The following is a 22,071-nucleotide window of genomic DNA, read 5'->3' on the forward strand; positions in this document are numbered from 1 at the left end:
AATATTCTTCTAAAACACTACTGGAAATATTGTCTATGAGACAACATTTTTATATCAATGGAGTTATCAAATTAACATTTCTGGGATCCTCTGTTAAAACAGCACAGGCTCTTTATGCTGAGAATTTTCTTCTCATTTTTAGCAATAGGTCATTCAATCAGGCAGAGTGGCACCATCTGTTTTTCATTTAAATAAAAAGTATCCACTTTTTTTTTTTTAACATTTGGGAACATAAAAACTGTTCAAAGCAAACTGAGCAGCTCTAAAAAAAAAAGAAAAAGATAATGATAGTTCTCTGTTTGCAACGACACAGTTTTCAGTCACTGAATCCTACAATCACTATGAAAAAGTTTCAGTTGAAATTAAAAGATGTTATTTTCAGTATGCTTAATGAATATTAGATACCTAGCATACACCATCTCCCAAAAAGCATTTAAACCCCAAACCTATGGCTTTTAGAAAAGTGCTTTTGTGCTTTCTCAGTTCTATAGCCTCTGAAAAAACAACTGCCAATAAGGAACAAAATAATTGTCAATACTTCTGTTGAAAACATGGGCTTTCTGTAGTTTTTATACATCTTGCCAGACCTTCTCTGTTTAATATGGTCTTGAAAGTTCAAAAAGGAAAAAATACTCATGAAAAATATAATGATTTAGAATTAAATAGTTATTACTTATTTATACCCTTCATAAAAAGCATTTTCCTATGCATTACTTTCTCTCCTTAACTAGACACCAACCTACCAATTTTTCCTTTTAATGAGCTTTTCTCAAAAAAGAAGCTCTAAGTTTTACTGGTAGAAAAAAAGCACTATGTAAGAGAATCATAACTACACAATATTGAATAGAATGATTATAAGTGACTGTCCATTTTCTTCTATGAATCATAACAAATTCTGGTCATTAACTGAGGTCATCTGGATATCCAGATACAGGCTGCCAAAGGCCCACCAGCTCACAGTATCACAAAAAGAAGGTATCTTCTCATATTGTTCAATCAGAGCAGAATAGCAAACCAGTAGTATGATATGGCTTTGAAAAGGAAAAACCAGTTTTAGTTCTAAGTCTAGCAGAACTAAAATACACAGAACAATAGAATAGCACAGGTTGAAAGAGATCTCAAAAGACCACCTGGTGCAAGCTTTCTTGGGGAAGGGAGACTAGATGAGAAATAAAATGTGATCCTGATGTACAAAGAAAACTCACATTCCATCTACAATCCTAGCCATGTTCTTTCAAGAAAGGTTACATCATATTGATACAAGTTGAAAAAAAGCCTTTAAAATGATCAAGGCAATAAATAATTATTTAAATGGCAAGAGAATAAGAACTTTGTTTATATTGTAAAAAACATGTGGATTAATTTCTAAGTAGTTCTGTTCTCAATTAATATAACTACTAGTGCAGTAAAATATTGGCTAGGACTCAATAGTTACAGACACTATTCTAGTGTTGATAACCATATTTCTGATGCCATGTCCCTATGAAAATTAAGCCTTAGATGCTTCTCCTCAGAATTTTTTCTCTTCTGTCAGTCACAACAATGCCAGAGTAATGAGTGCTTGTTGATACACTAGAACCAGCATCTACCATCCTTGAAGACTATCCCGTTTAAAACTGAGACAGCTAAGTTGCACATCCCACATTTTTCATCAGTCTACTCAGTTATTTGAAAACTACCATGTAAATAAACACACTGCAATTGACTATTAAGCAAATTAAAGCTTAATACATTATTTATAGTTTTGGGGATTTAGCTGACTAATATTTCAAACAGACTTGGCTAGACTTAGTCTTTCCTCAGAGCTAACACTAAGATCATCCTATTCTCATTTAGGTTAACAGTAGATTGTTAAGGTCAGTACTACTGAAACCAGTTTTGGAAAGAATTCCCCCTTTGCCTTTGTTTCTCAGATCTTTTATCATTGTCTTACAAACATATAAAGCCTTTGTTTTTTTCTCAACCTGTCATTACCCTAAAGTGATACAGTCTGACATCAATATCTACACTAAACCACCCAATCAACATTTTGGATTTTATCAAACGAGGGCAAGTTGAACCACAGCTGTAAACATCAGTAACAATTATTGGAAAGATTTTCATATTAAAGCTCAAATAAAAAACTGCAGCTATCAGAGAATTTGCTAATTTTCAGTGAGTCACTCATCATAACTGATACTCACTGCTTATGAGAATTAGACCCAAAATCTGGATTATGCATCTTTTTCTGACAGTATCATCCTGAACAATTTACTAATGCAATGGTTTTTAATTTACTGTGCAAGTTTTGAAAACATATATGCTAAGATAAGAAATTAATAAAAAGCATATTAGTAAGGAAAATCTGCATACCAGAGCTGCCATGGCCCAACCAGTTTTGTTATAGATGAACTCTAGATTATTTCTTCGCAGATATAACAAGCCACCAACAAGAGATACCAGAAGAGCCAGTGCAATAGTACCAGAATAGTTAGGAGGCCTGAACACTCTAATCTGGAAGGAAAAATGCAAATGTAGATTTTAATAAATGCTTACATACAGATCATCTTCCATATAAACATAATGGAGCATAAACATCTTCCATATAAACATAATGGTTTCAGAGTCAGTCAGTTTCAGTCAGAAAAAATACTACTTTAATAGGCACATACTTTGAAAAACGTTCATTTTTAATTTTGAACTTTGCAACCTGAAACATTATTTCTGCAACAGATTTTCAGGTTGTGTCTGAATTAAAAGCAGCTACCTTTGGATCTAAGTGTTTTGTATCCAGTTTTGCAAAGCACATTTAATTTATTAACAACTATTTATTATTGCTTGTTTTTATCCAGAATAAGACTACATAAAATTTAACAAAGCGAGAATGGACAGATTGCAGAAGTTTTTACAAGTACCAAGAATGTTATTTTTTAATGTGTTGTAGAACCTTCATTTGACAAAAAAAAGTCATTTAGGAGAGATGGAATTTACCATCAGCCTGTCTCAAACCACAAAGATACATTTGCCATCAGCTTTTAAAACTATCGAAAGACTTACATGAACATCTGTTCTGTCAGCTATCCATTTAGCTAGCTGTTCAGCTGCAAATCCGATTCTCTGCAGGTCAAACGTGTCAGCTCTCTTGGGTTTACCTTTTGGAGGAAAATGCATGAAAGTCGGAGCAGAGTTCATATTCAGCTACAAAACCAGGAAAAACAGAGGGAAAAAATCAGTAACTCTATTCTCAAAATACACCACCACAATACCATCAATAACACAAATCTAATTAGCATAAAAATATTACTTGCCTCCATACATTACATTTTTTAAAACATCCTCATATATAGTCCTCCAAAAAGAGTGCTCAAAATATTCCTTCCAGTAGATTCTTCAGGATGTTTAAGTATTCAGAGTGTTCCACCCACAAGCTTTTCTATATAAGGATATCTTATGCTTTAAAGTTCTCACACACTGCATGACCTTTCCTGTAACTGGTAAAACAGAGACCCTGAATCCAACCAACCTATTAAAGTATATTAGGTTATAATTCTAAGGGAGCAAAGTAGCTTGACATAGTTTGCACTGGCTACAGGAGACTAACCACTAGTGACTAGCCTTTTTTTGAATCTTTTTTATCTTTAGCTGGATAACTAGCTTAAAATACATAACTTGCCCTAGAAATTACTGTTAATTCATGTATTGATGTCACTGGAACTATTCACAGTATATAAAAAAATCCTCAAAAGTGACAAACAAATAGATCTACATATACATTGAAATTCTGGCTTCGACTTTGCAATGTGGTATAGGAAAATTTAATTTCACTATATGAGATTCCTCCAAATTCAGGCCATCTCAGAAATTATGCAATAAAACACTTTAAAAAATGAAAATTAATGTAATACTTAAAGGTGATGCAGTATGGAGCTCTTTAAATAAAAAAGTAAGCTTGTTTGTTTCATTCCTTAAAAATGAATTTCATATAACATCAGCAAAACTTTATATTGAATTTATCAATAGAAATTACCAACTATTAAAATGTTTTCCATCTAAGCAAAAAAAATAGCCCTCTTCTTTACTGAAATGATTTGGAAATAATTTTTTTTCCAAAAAAGGCTGACACATGTTGTGAAATAGTTAAATAAAATATTTTATAAGATACAGAAACATTTGGACATTGTATAGAGTTTGGAGAAAGCTGATCTGGAACGGTTTTATCATTTCTCCATAAACATGGCAAAAGCTGAAAAAATCAAAACCACTACTTTTGGGATAGTGTACTTTTGGGGTGTTTTTGCTATGGCATCAGTACTACATGACTTTGCACACATAAATGTGAAGTCAGAACTGCATTTCCCTCAAATCCACCTTAAAACAATATAACTTATTCTTAACACTTTGTCTCTTCAAAAAACCTCTTACATGTTTATGCTTAATTTTGTCTAAAGGTAAACATGACTTTAAATGCATGCCATTTGAAATAAACTGAATTTTTGCCCCGTTACACAAGGAATAAGCTGAACTGGACTCTTCTAATGTGTTGATTGGCTTAAGGCAAGATCAAACAAAATATTTTGGATTATTATATCTATGCAGGTTACAATAACACAAATTTTTATAAAGTCTTTAATTTTTATAGCAAAAAAATCTTTAATTTTTAAAGCAAAATCTTAAGTCACTAATAACCATTCTTTACACAATGCATTCTAATATTTCAATTGGAAGTAAAAATATTTATTAAACACATTAACTTTTTAAAATAAGTATTTTAAAAATACATATTAATCTTTTCCCTTGAACATTTTAAGTCACACACTTCACCAAAAGGTATTTAAAATACACAGATAACTTTGAAGTTTTTCACTTTTCTTAATCTGCATTTTTAGCTTCAATCAATGGATAAATATCAAAGATAAGCATGTCAGTATTTAGTATTCATTTTCAAGGGATGCCTTTTTCCTAGACTTCTCAATTTCAGAGGAGACCTTAAACTATTCTGCAAATTTCACTCTTCTTAGCCCATATATAAAATGCAAAACTGTCTCTTCTCTTTCCGCTGAAGAACTTTCAGACTAAATATTATTGAAGCTGAAGAATATTTATTGTATTACATAAAAGCAATTAAAAGGCTCTTTTACTAAAGAGCTTTTTTTCCTTAAAGAGAAAATAAAGGAAATCTTTAAATGAAAATGTTATTTACAATGTGTTTAATTCTAAAAAATGGCCTAAACAATTGCTTAGAAAAAAAGGCTGCATATACATATATAATGCAATCTATAAACAAACATTATAAACTACACTTGAAAAATACTGCAAGTGGTTACTAGTAGAGTTTGTCTTCACTGATGTCACAGAAACTGGTGTGGTTTTAACCAGGAGGAAATTGTATACAAAACAGAGGTACACAGAGGTACACACCTCCATACAGAAAATAATTTATCTTGTGTCATTTGAAAAACTGACATGCAGTTCTGAAAATTAACAATGCTTTACAGTATTCAACATTTACCTGCTGAAAAACATCTGCTCCTTCATCATAATCCACTATTGTGAAAAACAGTTTGTTTGAAAAAGCAGATGAATAGCGCCATGAATTAGCCAGCACTTGATATTCCTCATTAGCTTGCCTGTTAAGGAGAAGAAACAAATGTACATCCATATGCCATTCACTTGCAAAAATATTCTACAATCAGCTGCAATGGTTAGATCAATCGCATTTGCAGTACCATTCTCAACATCCATACTATCAATTTAAAAGTTTCAGCTTATTTTTGCAACTTTTGTTTCTAACCTGTCATCTCCAAAATTAGAAATGTGTAAAGTTAAACTATACAAGAGAAATCCCAAAATGATATTAAGAAAAAGTAATGTTTTCCATACTTAAAAGTCTCAATAAATGGGACTGGTCTTAGTGGCAAATGTCAAATAAATCTGCTAACAGATCCATGCAAGGATATGTTTATGTGGCCCTTGAGTGTGCTATCAGGATATACTTGCTAGAAACAGCTACACATAAGGAATTCTGAAACCAGGGGACAAATAACACAGAACTGTGAAAGCAGTATGCTCCTAAAATAGCAGAGCTAAAAGAGAGCTGAAGAAACTGCTAAGCACTCGGGAAATGATCCTAACTGAATAAACAGTAGGCTTGTAAGCAGCATAATAAACTCCAGATTACTTCTCTAAAAGTTGTTTTAAATGTGGTAATTTTGTAAAACACATAAGTAAGCTTTCCTATCATCACTAGAAGGTGATATGCTGCTAAATAGCCTCCTAAACAAAAAAACAAAACAACAAACAAAAACCAACCAACCAAAAAACCCAACAAAAAACCCAACAAAGAGAACACAAACCAAAACAAACAACTTTGCCCTGACTGCACCAAGAGGAAGGCAAAGACAAAAGGAATTCCAGGTGAGTAATACCAGCAGAGACACCCTCTAAAGCCATAAAAACACAGGTTCTTCCACAGGACAAATCTATACCAACAAAAATTCAGGGGGAAAAAAAAACAAAATGAAAGAATGCTCGCAGTACTTTCTGATTTAGACAGACTCCTTTGCTAATTTCCATATTACTGTTTAATTATATCCACTGTAGAGTCCAAACGACGGTTTTACCACTTGACAACTCATCTTTGCATATGGTAAGATACAGAAGTAGTATAAATACATGTGTTCTGCAGCTTTTCTCAAAACAGTGTTTCTAGAAAAACAGTTCTATGTGTTTCATGGTGCAGAACACTATTTAGAAGTTGTAAATGCAAAAATTTGTTTGTTGCAAGAGAAACTCTGCACTAAACATATATAAGAGAAAGAAGGGGAAAAGCATTACAAGATCACAGATACCATAAGACTTTCCCCATTTCTTCATAACTGAGATCAACCTTAGACATGAAACATATTACATACAAACTCCAGCACAGCTGTGTAGTATAAAGAAATCCACTGTACATGAAAAAATATATCATACAACCCCAAGACTTAAAATGAAAATTTATCATCTCTTTCTCCCGCAAAGAATTAAATAATAACATGAAGCACAACAAAATTCAACTTTCGCCCTCATTACCTGACTCGGTAAGATTTGCTACCTAACACCCTTACTCAATGTGCAGTTTGCAATCCAAAAAAAAAAAAAAAAAAGGCAATTTAGGCATTAGATTGGTTATTTCTAGAAACAGATAGTATCACTAAGCAGACTAACATATTCGTTGCCATCCTGAAGAGGGCAGTCAGACAACATCAAAGGAATGCTGTAAATTCTTAAGCAGTATCTGTAGTGCACTGTTCTGTTAAACCTGCTATATTAAAGCTGAACCATTTTTATTACAAGACAAAACAAGACGAAACTCAGTTCATCTTGATGCCATCATTATTCTTTATCTACCTTTCACTTGTGATGAAACAGTAGTTCTGGGAAATTCAGATACTCCACTTTTTGAGAGGACTCTTGTTCCCATTTATCTCCATGCATTTTGCGTCTTCGAACTATTTTGAATTAATGGGTACTATTTCAAATATTATTTTGCAAAAGGCTGCATTTTTTGTAACAGACTTAAAGCACAATTTCATCCACACACTGAAAATAGCAAACCATTCTATGATGCACCCTCATAGAAGCTCTTGAAGGGTGTGGAGAAGAGTAAAACAAGGAGCAGCAGGAATACAAAGTTAAAGGATTACCACACACAGAACTGAAGATCATCCTACACTCCACTATATCATTTCCAATTGATAAATTTCTGATAGAATAACATTAGTAACTTTTTGTAGCACTGATTCATTCCTTTTTAGACAAATTAACAGTAAAAAGCATAAGCACTTGACTGAAAAAATTCAGTCTTCAATTAACAACAGACAATATCAACTGTCAACTTTTTATCTACGTATCTCTATAGTTAGTTCATACCCATTCTATCACTTTGTTTCTAGGAAGTAATGTTAATTATACCAAATTACTAGAATAATCATGTGAAAATCCGTAAAGGCATAAAAGCAAAGAACTACACTTGGTCTCAACAGAATAATATAATGTTAGCACTGCTCATTTGCTTGACAAGGTTTTTTGATAGATGGAGAAGATTTGAATGTTATTGCTGCTATAGCCACCTCTTTAGAATTTCATCATAATAGCAACACAGGAGCTAGCAACAACAATGGTAATATTGACCAGCTGCCAGAAAATAGTGGCCAGATCAAAAGGGAATGCTACGATTAGATTTACTCAGAAAATTCAATATACTGGAAAGTAAGCTGCTAAGCAAATGCTCTACAGCAATTCTTCCATGATGCAAGAGGAGCTCATGAAATATTAAAAGTTTTATTTAAAAAGATTAATTATGTGGGTGTCTATGGCAGCTAATCAGATTTGTATAACTTGAGCTATATTTAATAAGATTAATTTTATTATATTGGTCTGACATTATAGTAAGGAAAACACAAACTGAGTATTAGGAAAAGAATAAAAGAGTGTGGAATTATTTGAGAAAGAAAGCAGTAAAGCATTATTTTCTGGCACACTATGTACAATACTCACAAATGTACAGTTGGCACAAAATGTACTACCAGGTTATTACACATTCTTATCCATCTGTTTAAAGTAAACTGTGATCAGTGCTGCAATTTACTTCCAAAACAACTTTCGGATTTTATTTGGAATGGTGTTCCCCAAAACTAAAGGAACAAGGGGCTAAATGGATATCTTGACACCTTCTCAGTGTCAAGAAGACAATAAATTCAGAATGTTTATTTGATTTTGTTTAGGGTGACTCATAATGTCTTGATGAAAAGCACTGAAATCTACAAATGTGCCCAGAAAATTCACTAAACACAACAGAGAGTATAAACACTCATTGAAAACCACACAGGTTTTGCAATCTAGGTATCTATAAAAGGGGAAAGCAAGCTAAAATCCATGCTACTCTATTTAGAGCATCCCGACAAATTTTCAATATTCTGCAGATGAAAAGAAGCTATGAGGTCCTCTTTTGTAGAAGTTGCAAAGTAAAAAAATAAAAAATCATGATCATAGAAAGAATAAAGAGTGTCTTATGATCCAAGCATAAAATTACTGCCTTGTTAAGCAGGACTCATCAATACTTCTATCAAGGTCCTGAAGTGCACAGGAAAATAATTGCAGAACTTTCAACAGCTCTTTCCAAATTGTCTATTCCTTCATTGAACAGAAGTTCAAATGACAATTCCCTTTCACTACATTTAAGAGACCTGTTAATGATTGTCTCACTACCTGCTCTTGATCAGCCAGCAAAAAACTGAAAGTCAGAGGATCCTGTTTCTTCTTTCTGATGATGCTCCTTGACTGTCACAATTCTTTTTGCTGTTGACCTACTCTTGGATTGGCTACTTGAAAATATATCTCTTTTCTGAGATTTTTTTTTTAAGCAAGGAAACGAACAAAATTCCTCTTTTTTCAGGATTGAAAAAACCTCCTCTTGGAGGCCTCATTGATAGGGTAGATCTTAATAAAAGTATTTGGAATCTCTTCTCACTTATTTTGCCATTTCCTTCCATGCACAGTCAACAGAAGAAGTTACATTCACAGCCCTTTACAAAACAACATACTACAACATTAAGCTCAAAACTTAAAAATACACAAACTGTATGTTGAATTAAAAATTACCATTTAGATAATCATGCAAGAAGGAACAGATTCAAAAAGAGTTAACATTGAGCTCATTCTGCAGCATGTTTTCTGCAGTAACTATGGGCTTGTTCCAAAAGATGCTATTAATAATTTTTAACAGAGTTCAGTCTTGTCACTAAAATTAAACCAAAGTACTCTTTAGAAAACATGTGTCATACCTGAAGAATTGACCTATCTCCCTGATGTCTTACATATATTTTTTTTCTATATATGTACATGTATATTTATATACACACATGTATTTATACACACAACTTCAGCTAATCAGTGTTCATTTCAATATAACAAAACTTCTGGTGCTTTTAAAAATGCAATAGTCTCGTCAACATAGAGATGAAGAAAATTACTGGCTACCCAAACTACTCTGTATTACCAGCCACTTCTATCTCTCTTCTTCATAAATCCTCTTTGCACAGTCTTTGCAAAAGTGTGTTTTCCAAGAATCTGAAAGCAGATTTGTTACTTCCACTGTAAAATACTAATAAACATCATCCAGGACTGAAACAACACAGTTTTTAGCTTATGCAGTTTACAAGTTTGTCTTCACAAGCGGTTATCTGCAATTGTTATAGTCTTCCTCTGTTGCATTTCCCCTTTTTTTCCTGATCATTTATGATGGTAATTTTAGGCTTCAGTCTTGATTTGCAATGATTCAAACAGGCTCAGTTACCTCTTTAAAGAAAACACTTGAGAATTTACAGGCATAAACAAGCATAGTACAAAGTATGCAAAACAAAATCTGTTTGTTTCAAGTAGCTGTAAATTCACAGAGAGATGCATACATCTAATTTTCATGTTTTAACCATTATCTTAAAACAAACTAGTGGCAGAGGTCAAAGTATAGAGCCTATCCACTGAAACTCAGCATCTTTAGCCTCTGACAGTGCTCTCATCTTTTCAAGGAACACTAAGAAAAAATCAACACAAAATAAATAAAATTTTGTTGATGGACTTCAGCTGTTGGGGAAAAGCTCAAGTGACCATTCCTCTGACCCAGATATCCCTTTCTAAATAAAAATACCCCAGCAATGAATTTGAAAAATGAACCTGACAAAAATGTGAACTGTTTGGTAACAAACAAAACACCTCTCGTACGCACCTGTATTCAAAGCAGAGATGGCTGCATCTGCCAGTCAGGTAAGAGAAGCAGAGCTTAAAAAGTAAACTAAAAGACCCCATATAATGTGTTTATGGAATGGTCAGATGGTACAGCAACAAAAGAAAAAAAACAAGGAGTTAATTATAACAGTGGAAGATGCAGAGGAGCAGTCAGCATCATCAGGCTTGAGCTAAAGCCCTTTTGCAGCTGAAAATCAAAATATTAATAAACAAGTAAAGCAGGGGGGTCACTGAATTCTGGCTGGTAAAAAGGTGCTGATCACTTTAGAAAAATGTGGTTATAATAAAATGAGGGAGCAGATTGTGAGACGCAGGAAGATAAAAGGCACAGAAGCTGGCAGCAAATTTTCACCCAAAAATGCTTTCACGTTCATCCAGTAGTTACCATTTGGCTGTATGCAATACAAAGTACAGGCTGAGAAACAGTCCCTTCATGTCTGTGATGATATTCCTGTCGGAATGAACATTTTTTTTGACCTTACATATATAAGTAATTTTTTTCAGTAGTGTTACTCTGGGTAACAGAGAAAACTATCTAGTTGAGTGAAGACCTAGGTACAAAGAGAAAAAGGAAGCTGGTCTTACATCCTGAGGAGTCACTATTTAGAGTAAGATTATTTCTGACTGCTCATCCAAACTGACTAATCATCACAGTGTATCAAGGGCCTTTTAGTATCTGCATCCAATGTGCTGTTGAAGACTATATGCACCAAGAATAGCAGTAACAGATAAATCAATTAAAACTAAACAAATCTAATTTCCTGGAACAAGAACAGTTTAATAAAACACATTTCAAAACATGAATGGAAAAAAATCATCCTAAGCCATTAGAAACACATTCCACCCCCATTCAAGAGCACATTGAGTATCTAATCTGTTATTGTTACTTCATCTCCCAACACCAGCTATGTCATATTGAACTTAAATAATTGGGACAACAGGAAAACTGACATTTATGCTACCACTAACACATTTGTGAAGGCGTCAGATGGCTTTCAATACTCTTTTAGATCATAAAATTAGAACTTGTTTGTACACAAAGCTAGACGAAAGAGTTTTACTCCAAATTCTGCTTTAGAATAAAGACAAAATTTCTTTGAAAGAAACTCTAGAAGCACGACTAGAGGCTCTACTAATACATACACACAGCTGCTGGTTTTCAGAAGCCTTCATGTGTTAGGACTAGATTGATTCAGACAGGATTGACTAAAAGGATATTTTTTACATACAAAAGCTTTATCTAAATATCTAGAGTCCAAAAGACTTCTTTGTATGCAGCATTTTACAACTAAGTTGATATGATTTCCATACACTTTCATAAATCATGTGATTTGTGTGACTGATGTTATAAGATCCTCCTTGCTGCACAATGAAAATCCTTAGATTGTCCAAGACAAATTTGGTCAGCTTTCCACATATATCACAGAAAAGATAAAATAAAAAAGTGTCAAATCTAGACATTAAAAAGAAAAGACAAATTTGTTTTGTTTTGTTTGTTTTTTGGGGTTTTTTTTTGGTAGTCCTGTGGTGCATAAAACAACCACGCTCAATTTTTAGTGGGAAAAGAAGTTCTCATTCTTGTGACTAAGTTACCCAAAGATTTCAGCCTAGGTGCTTTTTCATATTTGAAATATGACATTGATTTTTTTTTCTATGCAATTATTCTGAAAATATTTTGACAAGTAGCAGTTAACTTAAATCTTGGACAAGAGCATCTTCACAGAACATTACAGATTAAGTTAAAAAATCTATTTTTCCTTTAGGCAAAATGGCTAGTGAACAGCTAACAATCAAGTAATGCATGCGTTTCAGTTCTATATATCCTTTCAGTGCTCCTGTCCTTTAATTAGCCATTGATTTGCAAATGTCGATTTTCCTGATAATGGTTTTATGTGCAGTATGATCAGCCTCATTAAATTCCTTTTATTTCACATGAACACGTGGATCGCAACTTCACATTTATTTAAACAAATCCAACTGAATGTAGTACGCTGGTTTTTCCTTCATTTTATGCCTAAATATTTTCAGTTGCCTCTGTACAAAATGTCTAGTCTGGTCTTTTCTAAGATGAAGTTTATAAGCTCTTTTTCAGTACAGTAAACAATACCCAGTTGCAAGCAAAATTAACTTCCTTAATAACAGCAATATTTATGTTGTTTAACATGCCCTACAAAAGACCTGCCCATAGAACAGGGAAAGAAATTGCTACAGCCATTATAATGACAAATACAACGACCCTTATAAAGCTGAACTTGGTGCTTCTCCTGGAGCTTTATCCACTGGGTAGGAAAATAAGGATGATATAAAACAATATGGTAAACTTTCAACTCCTGTATCACCTCCTGAAGCTGAACTCTGGACACACAAAGAAGAAACAATAGCAAAGAAAGTACTGAACTAAAAAATCATATCACTTAAGAATGATGGACAACTTCTGTACCTAATCCTTCGGTTCATACACGGAAGGTGAAGTCATGGAAAGACAATTTATATACTCTCTCTCAAAACTGACCAACTGACTTCCATGACAGAAAATTAATATACAAAACCCAAAAATCTAATAAAAGCCATATACAACTACAGGTACCTGAGTTAAAGTCTCAGTTGTAAATGTCACATTCCAACACAATAGAAATCTAACATGCTGCTAAATTTACCAACTTTGTATATAGTTTAAATGCATGTATTTAAAAACAAGAAATAGTATTTCCTCATATACGGCTTATATTTTTCATAGTCCTACAAAATATTTTGCTGCCTACTTAAATTGTGTTTAGAGCTCCCTGCTCAATAATCCCATTTATTGCTAAACACAGTAACTTCTAACGCATATTTTGGCTGAAGAAGGTTTTATTAGTACAGTTTCTGATTTAGTGAGGTAATTAAGTGCATGACTACCTTTCAGTGCCTTGGCCCTATTTCCCTGTCTATCATTAGTTATTTTTGGATTAACTTACTGCACTAGGAACTTGCACAGAGAGATCTTGAACTTAGAGGACTACCAGAGGCACTCTAATACATATTCAGAATGGAGCAACCAGAACACATCAAATTGCAGTGACAGACAGTATTCCACAATAAGTATGACCTCATGAAATGTGCATGCACGTAAGAACTGTCCAAAGCTGTGAAATCAGAGGGTAAGTCACATCTGCATCAGCACCTTGGACATCTCTTAACTGAAGAAATCAGTGAGGTGTCATATTATTAAATGGCAATGAATCACTTCTGTCACAAAATGTCTTTGGAAGATCATGGTTAACTGATAATAAAGCTGACTTCTTAAAGAGAAAGTCTTCCTCAGTTGTGGACATTTTATTCAACTGTAATTTAACAAAAAAACAAAACCAGGAAGAATTCTAAAATGTGACATATAGATTAAATGACAGTTGAAAAGATTCTGTAACAAGCACATGAGCCTATTGACTAGTGAGCATCTATCCCATGCAAAGAACAACCCTACCCAGCATACTGCACATTGATTCCAACATTCACTTGAAAACTGTGGCAAGGAAGGTTCACTAAGGTATAAATTACCTGCAAACAGAGCACTGCCGCTGTGGCTGGAGGGCAGTGAACATCACTATCACAGAGTAGTTACGAGGTGGAGCCTTCACAAATCGTCGGAATTTATCTCCATTCATGCGGATGACTGAACGCCTTGAGCTCCACTCCATCAGCTGTTCCACTTTCTCAGCCAAAAGATTCTGTAATTGAGGACAAGGATGAGGAATGTTTAAACTTAAAATTTAAGTGCTTTGTACCTATATTCTGCCTTTGCACCCTCCAAATTCCGCTGGGCTCAAGACAGAAGTTTTATATAGCTATATGTAGCAGAGTTTAGCTTATAGCATAATTTAGTCTTTCATGTAATAAACAAGATTTTAAGTATTTAAAAAAATAACTCAATGTGGTTGTAAACAGAACGAATACATAAAATGAAATCAAACAGGTTGCTATCAAAGGCAAAGGAGTAGAGTAAGGATCACTGCCTAAAAAGAAGTTACCACTACAGCAATAATTTAACTTCCATTTAAAAAATTGGAGTTTTAGAAAATGCAGCCTTATGTTGTATTTATTCTATTTAGTAAAAATCACAGCAGGATACTGTCAGTCACCTGAGTATAAAGATGAAAGAAAATTGTACCTACAAAGAGAGAGAAATAGTTATATGTTTAGAATTTCCTGCAAATGTATCACACTGAATTTAAATTCATGAGAGTTTTATATTTTGCTACAGACAGGAATGCACTGTCATATAAACCCATCTAGGTACATTCCATTATGAGACCAATGTTTTAAGCTGACCTCAAGACTGAGAAGCCCAAAATATTTTGATTGCTGCCATTGTATAAGAAAAATCTGCTTGTGCATTGTCTTTTGCTTGAAAGCATTCCATCACGTGAATGATTTAAAATCAAGCTCTGGGACATGTTAAACAACAGCCCTCTTTATCTAACTATTCCTATGAAAATCTATTTAGGTTTTTTTCTTTTCAAGTAAGCCTGATTCCACACCTGCTCAGCAGAAAGTGTTCAGTTTCCTAAGTTACCTAGGTTCAGCAAGGTTGTACTGACCATGCTCTAGATGGATTGCTGCATATAGGTTATCAGGATCAATGCATCTATATTAGTTTAAGTCTTCAGTTCCCTGCTCACTGGCCCTGTGGAAGCTGCCCATATCAAATAAAAACTAAAAAAAGAGTAGAGAAAACTGTAATATTACAACTCAGAAGCTGAGTGCTGAGAGAAAGTGACATGGACAGAGAAGGGGGCAGACAGACAGGAACAGAAAGTGAGGAAGGCACATCAAACAAAGAGGAAACTAACTTCAGAAAACTTGAAGATGCCAGACCTCTGTTAAAATACACATAAACTAGTGAAAGGGTTTACAAATTGATCAGGCTACACTGTGGAGGGGTAGAACAAACTAGCTTAAAAAACATATTGAAATAGGAACACTCTCAGAAAAGAGAGCATGATGACAAGTGAGGCAAGGATAAAAGTCAAACACTGTGCAAGAACAACTGAGCAAGGAGACTATCAGTAATCAGTAATGCTATGAATGAGAGTAGAGATAGAGGTATGAGGGGAAGGAAGGAATGAACTGCAAGGACAAATAAAAATTATACTGTGCCTGTCAGATCTTCCATCTTCAAAACTATCAGAGCCCCTTAGGCATAGGTCATCAGAAGGCTTGAGTCCAAAAGAAATTTTGTGAGTTCTGAAATACCTGCATTTACACAACCCTATAAAAAAATTCCTTTAGGCTTTTGTTCCTGTTCTCAGAATTTAGCTGGTATTTGTAATCATGAATGTGAAGGAGAGATTACAGCTCAGTTTATCATGAGAGTATCAATGACTCAATTAATACTGTAATTTTTCTTCTTCAAAAAGGCATATGTTTCTGGTGGTTTTGCTTCAAGTAGATATTATATAAGTTATTTTCTTTAAAAAGATTCATAAAGCAAATTACATAAAAAATGAAGCCTACACATTTGTAAGACTTCCTTCAATTAGCAGTGCCAGGATTAAATCTTTGTTCATTTCAATAGATTCACTCGTTTTGCATCAGGCACTCCCAGCCAGTAATGCCCAACAAAATACTAGGAGCTAAAAACAATGGGAACTAGTGTATCCAAAAGCTTTAATAACTCAAGCAAAAAGATAAACCAAAGAGAACTAATAAAAAGACATAACTTTTATATTAACACAGGAATGATGCATAATATCCTAGTTGGTACAGAAAAACAAATACTTTTCAGAATAGGCCTTATTCAAAGAAAAGAAACCCGTGAAATAGCATTAAGGGTATGAAAGCAAAAGCATGATCTTGACAGAAAGAAAAAAAAAAAAAAGGAGGGGAGAAAAAAATCCAGCTCTATTAGTGCTAAATAATTTGTTTCTATAAAATAAAGTTATATGAAAGAATCTTACTCAGAGAACTCCCAATTCTAGTTTTACTTGGAAGCTAGTTGCCAATAAAAAATAGTCTTGTTTCCTTTAGATTCAGCCATGTATAATGTCACCTTTTTACATAGCTCTTGTGCAATATTCACTATAATGTTCTCAACCACTTGTATCATTTGTTGTTGTTTGGTTTTTTCTTATATGCACAAGGTAAAAAGCTAGTAACTAAACTAACTTTATGTATGTACTACACTAGGTAAAATCAAGCTAATATTTCAGGAGTGTAGTCATTAGGTACAATGTATATACGTGCTTCACTGCATTCTGAAGAAACCTATTCTTTTCAAATAGAAAGTTATTAAATAGACTGCAGATAGTGGCTTGCATCATGAAACATTCTGCTACACTTCTCTTAGGTAACTAACTGCACTTCAATACCCTACCAATTTTTTTGTACACTTTATTTCAGAAGACTTCTTTCGCAGAGTAATTGATAGAAGGGACTGACAGCTCTAGAATTCACAGTGCAGTCATTCTGACTTAAGTCTTTTGAGAGAGATGAAGGTTTGATATTGTTTTTGTAATTTATAAAATATTTTCACAATATATGCTCCTGAGTAAGTTAGCAACCTTTTCCTCATTTCATTTAATAATGAAATCTAAGAAATAAATCTACGAAACAGAAGTTTCCATTTTAGCCATGCATTTGACTTTAATGCTAAGTCTTAAGGAAATATGGCACATTTAAAATTCCAACGGTCTAATTCAGCTTTGCATCAAAAAGGCACCCGCTTAACAGACTCAGAAAATTGGTCAGTGTGTTAACAGGTGGGCAGCAGGGGAAAGTGTGTTTTAAGTATACTGAAGCCAGCAGACCAGTCTTAAGGATTTCATAATTCAGGATCCAATTTAAATATTTTTTTAAGAAAATTATTTTTTTTAAGATAAAAGTGTAGAAAACAGAAAAACATACTGTTCAACATACTGTTGAATATGCATGAGCATATTCAGGGATGATCTCTACCTCAGTCAAAAATTTTCTCTTCTGCGAAAGAAGTGTTGAAAAGTGAAGAAAATTTGACAGAAAAACATGTAGAACCAAAAGGCGAAATTTTTCATATTACCCTAATAAATCTACTAATATCCTGGAAAGCAGTTAGACCATTGAAAAGACAATGGTCTATCCCAAATTGTTCTTGCTGTGAAGATACTGAAACTGAACATATTTTCTTCCACAATTTACCATCCAGCTACACAAACCATGCATAAAACTGTCACCAAAGTAAATTCCCATTAGGATTCTAGACACACAAGTTTTATTAACTTGCCTTGTTCCACCCCCTGGGAAAAGTCTTCTGCCAGAGAAAATCTGAAAGTAGGAGAGAATGGCTAAATCTAACAAAACACATCTTGTGATGACAGAGACACAACTGTTACTTAAATCCAGAAAACAAGGGACACTACCTCATTTTCACTCCAGATTTCTAATCTTCTGCTCCTTTCCACAGCCTATACAAGTAAGGACCCTACATATGTTTAAACCTATTCATTTACAGAATTCCTCTGAGCACTTACTAGCTTTATGCTGATAACTTGAAAGGGACTGTTTTAGCTAAAACACTAGGGCAAAAACCCCTCAAACAAACAAACCCCCCCCAAAGCCTAAGCACGAGAATGGAAATTCTTCCTGTATGAAGAAAACTCAGGGTTTGATGTTGCAAATAACTACAAAAAGGATCAACAGGTAACAGTCTGTAAAAACACTGAGAACATTAAATCAATGGATGAAGAAGCAGCCATGTATCACCTATTTATTTTCATTAGCTGATTCTCCAAGCAGAATAGAAGAACATGTATGATCTATGTGTGGAAACAAAGTAAATGCTAATTTCTGCAAACAAACAGAACTATAACATTACTGGCTACTCCTACACTATTTTGTAACAAGTGAAAATGTATGGCACATCAACATTTTTACAAAACTAAATAATCCTTAAGAATGTAACTGAGAAAATCCAAAATCCAGGAATTTTCTTACACAACAAGTAAAGCTGTTAATTTTTTTAAAAAATGGGATTACTTCATAAAGGAATCACCTATGAAAATTGTCTTTGCTCCTGAAATAGTGACAGTCATTGGCATTTTTTCCTCAATCCTGTTAAGCAGATGAGCACTCCCCACTAAAATAAAAGCTGCTTGGGAAGACAATTCTAAATAATTCTTCCTTTATCCCTAAGGCTAGTAAAATGTTTTTCCATTTGCAGTTGTCCCTATTATTGAGTCAAGAAGAAAACAAAAGAAAAAAGTTAAATTTCATCTATTATGGATCTTGGTTTTCCAGTGATGTCATGAAACAACTATGTTACCTGTCAAAAAGCAATGTGTGACGTTACGAAGCTAAAGATGCTGGTAGGCCGAGCTTCTGGTATCTGCCCCCGAAGCAATTCCCTATTAGGGACTGCTTCCCAATGATCCCCCATATCTCCTCTCTGCTTCTTAACTCAATAGAGGTTGACATCTACAAGCCTTCCCTTTCATACTCTGTGACTAGCAGATTAGCTACTCAAAACACAGCTTTATTTATTCACTCTCCCAAGACATGGTGCCTACAAGACAAAGCATAAAAAACAAGAATCACCCTGTATACACACATGTTGCCTCACTTGACTGTTAATCTTTCTTGTCCAGATTTTCTAAATTTCTTTTGGCCCAAATAAAACTCTCTTGGGGGCAGGGGGTACCAGATAACAAGAAACAAAGTACCACACATATTTTCTAAGTGCTGCTTGTTCTGTCCAGTGGATGATTTTCAAGATTTCTTCTTTAGACTTCCTTTCATTTACTTTGCCTCCAGTTAGAATAACCTAACACACGTAAATTAAGGTATAAGCGGCTATTGCGAAAAAGCAAAGAACTAAGTCCCAACAATATTAGTCAATGAGTCAGTGTTCAAACTAGACTCCTTCCATTTGAAACACACCAGCTTTACCACTTTTCATCTTTCAGGTTTCAGAAGAGGTTTTGGGTCTTTCTGATGTAAGAGGGTCCAGAATACTGCTCAATATGGGAACTGGGAAGACTAAGACCTCAGCTCTAGAAAGACTGGGTCAAAAGCTGTAACATGAGACACCTATACTAGGAAAAGTATAAATTAGCCAGGGACTCAATCTACTAATAAGGCTGAAGCATTGGTTACTACCACGCCATTCCCCTTTCTTGATAAAAATTCAAATTCACTCCAGTACTTCGAATTTCAGTTTCTGTAATGAATGTAATGAAAGAAATAAAGTATGGAGTTTCTAATTAATGTTTTGATGCTACATTTGCTACTGGAGATGAGTTAACTACAGATCTTGTTAAGTATTTCTGAAATGATGACACTGCAAATAATAAAAAAAAAAAAAGAAAGCTTGACTTCCATGTTTCCTTTATGTGTATTTTACCAAAACAAGCTAAGGCAGATTGAAAAACCACCCTTGATGAAAATTCTGCTTTGTTCACTCAGATGCATCAAATCCCCAGGAAATGCTAGCTCTGTACACAATAATTTCAGGACAACATTCACTGTAAAAAAACCAACCAACCAACCAAAAAACAAACCACAAAACAAAGTTGCACTGATAGGGCACGAAAAGTATCTCATAAATCTATCTACAGCATGTAGCTTAAATTCCAATTTATTTTAACAATCTCCATTTTAGTCTTCAATTACACTAAGAATAATAGTACAGAGACACTAACTGCACTAATAAAAACATTTCAGCAGTATATTGTAATAATAGTTAACTTCCCTAAAAATGTGTCTGATAAACATTCACAGATAGGCAATTACTGACCCTATTACATTGGTGGCAGAAAGATGATGGGATCAACATTCAAAGTGTTCTTACAGGCATTCATTCCTCTGTTATCCCTTGGTCACCTGATGCCTGCATAAAAATGTCATTTATGCTACCAACATATCAGTATCCTTGAACATATAAAAAATACTTTTATCATTAGTAAAACTCAACACACAATAACGAGATATATTTAGATAATTTCATATAATATTTCCTACACACTAAAAAGGGAGAAGATAGAAGGCTACTTTCCTGCACAAGTCTTCAAAACAAGATTTCAAATAGCTCATGGACTTGAAAGTGCAAAGAAAGGTAATTCCTTTGATCTTTCCACATCTTCACTCTTCTCTCTAACATTTTCTAGGCTATTCTAACACCTGGGGAAAAAATTAAAATATATTTCACTTTTGTCAAAATTTACTCCTCTTCAAATTAAGGCAATCAGCACCAATAGATTTATCAAAAATACTTAGTTGCTATTTTGAACTTGTCTTTACCACAAGAATAGAAACCATCGGTCATGTCAAAGTTACAAACTGTAATTTCTTGATTCACAACCCTAGGCCTAATGGAGAACTCCAGGATTAAGTATCTGAATATTCCACTGAGCAACACATTACTCTGCAGCTGTACACTAATAAACTAATTCTACAATCGAGAATGACTATCAGTACTGCAAATGTTTTCTTCTCTGATTTCTCCCCTGCAACAAAAGAGGAGCATGAGTTAATGTAAATATTACTAACCACTAAGATATACAGAAATCTGTTTGGATACTTTTTTTCATTCTCAGATTATTTATTTATTTAAAAGCCATTGCCTGAACATAATTGAGAAGCCATGTAAGCTGGCACAGTATGACTGACTTAATATTATGCTCCATTGACTCAAAGTCATTTAGCTGTGACTGAGGATTTGCTTTTTGGAATGAGACACTGATTTTCATCTTTATGTAAAATAGCCTACATTTTGTGGCATTAAACCTAAAAATGTCCTTTTAAGGCTGAGTAGATAAATGAATGGACAGGCAAAAGTACTGTAGGTTTTTTATTTTAATTTTAGCACATAAGTTGTTCTATTAGCAGTTTCAGAAAAATCTGGTTCATTTCCTATTACACGAAGCTGTCATTTTCTGTACATTATACAAGAAAGTATTAAGATCAATATTTTCTTACACCGTGGAAAATGCAAGATTGAAAATAACCTGCATAATGGTTTACATGGATGTATTTTTTCCCGTTGATTTTACAGAGATCTTCAATTTCAATTGAATACAATCAAAAATTGACGATTCATTTCAAAATACAAGAAATTCACCATTTTGTATTTAATACTTTTCAAAATTTTCAAAATTTGTCACAAACTTTATGATGATTACCATTCATTAAAAAATAAAGTTCATCTGATTTAAATAAAGCCTCTAAGATCAACAATATGAATTACAGAGTAAGACTCCAGTATTGTAAACAAGAGCACAGCTTATTTCAGGAAAGATAATACCTACTGTACTGCATTAAATAAAAACAAGCTAAACCATTTAAGTTTTATTAAAATAA

At 33.8% G+C, this 22,071-nt stretch overlaps 1 protein-coding gene across 1 annotated transcript in view; it reads right to left on the reverse strand.

Annotated features, from left to right (window-relative positions):
• Nucleotides 1–22,071, reverse strand: part of TUSC3 (tumor suppressor candidate 3) — a 108,278-nt gene that overhangs the window by 53,959 nt on the left and 32,248 nt on the right. Inside the window, exons 4-7 of the mRNA XM_039551580.1 lie at nucleotides 14,302–14,471; nucleotides 5,489–5,606; nucleotides 3,037–3,177; nucleotides 2,353–2,493 (exon numbers count right to left, since the gene is read on the reverse strand). Of these exons, the coding sequence (XP_039407514.1) occupies nucleotides 2,353–2,493; nucleotides 3,037–3,177; nucleotides 5,489–5,606; nucleotides 14,302–14,471 (570 nt within the window). The remainder of the gene's footprint in view (nucleotides 1–2,352; nucleotides 2,494–3,036; nucleotides 3,178–5,488; nucleotides 5,607–14,301; nucleotides 14,472–22,071) is intronic.

The sequence above is a fragment of the Corvus cornix genome, chromosome 4, assembly GCF_000738735.6.
Source record: "Corvus cornix cornix isolate S_Up_H32 chromosome 4, ASM73873v5, whole genome shotgun sequence".
Classification (NCBI taxonomy): Eukaryota; Metazoa; Chordata; class Aves; order Passeriformes; family Corvidae; genus Corvus; species Corvus cornix.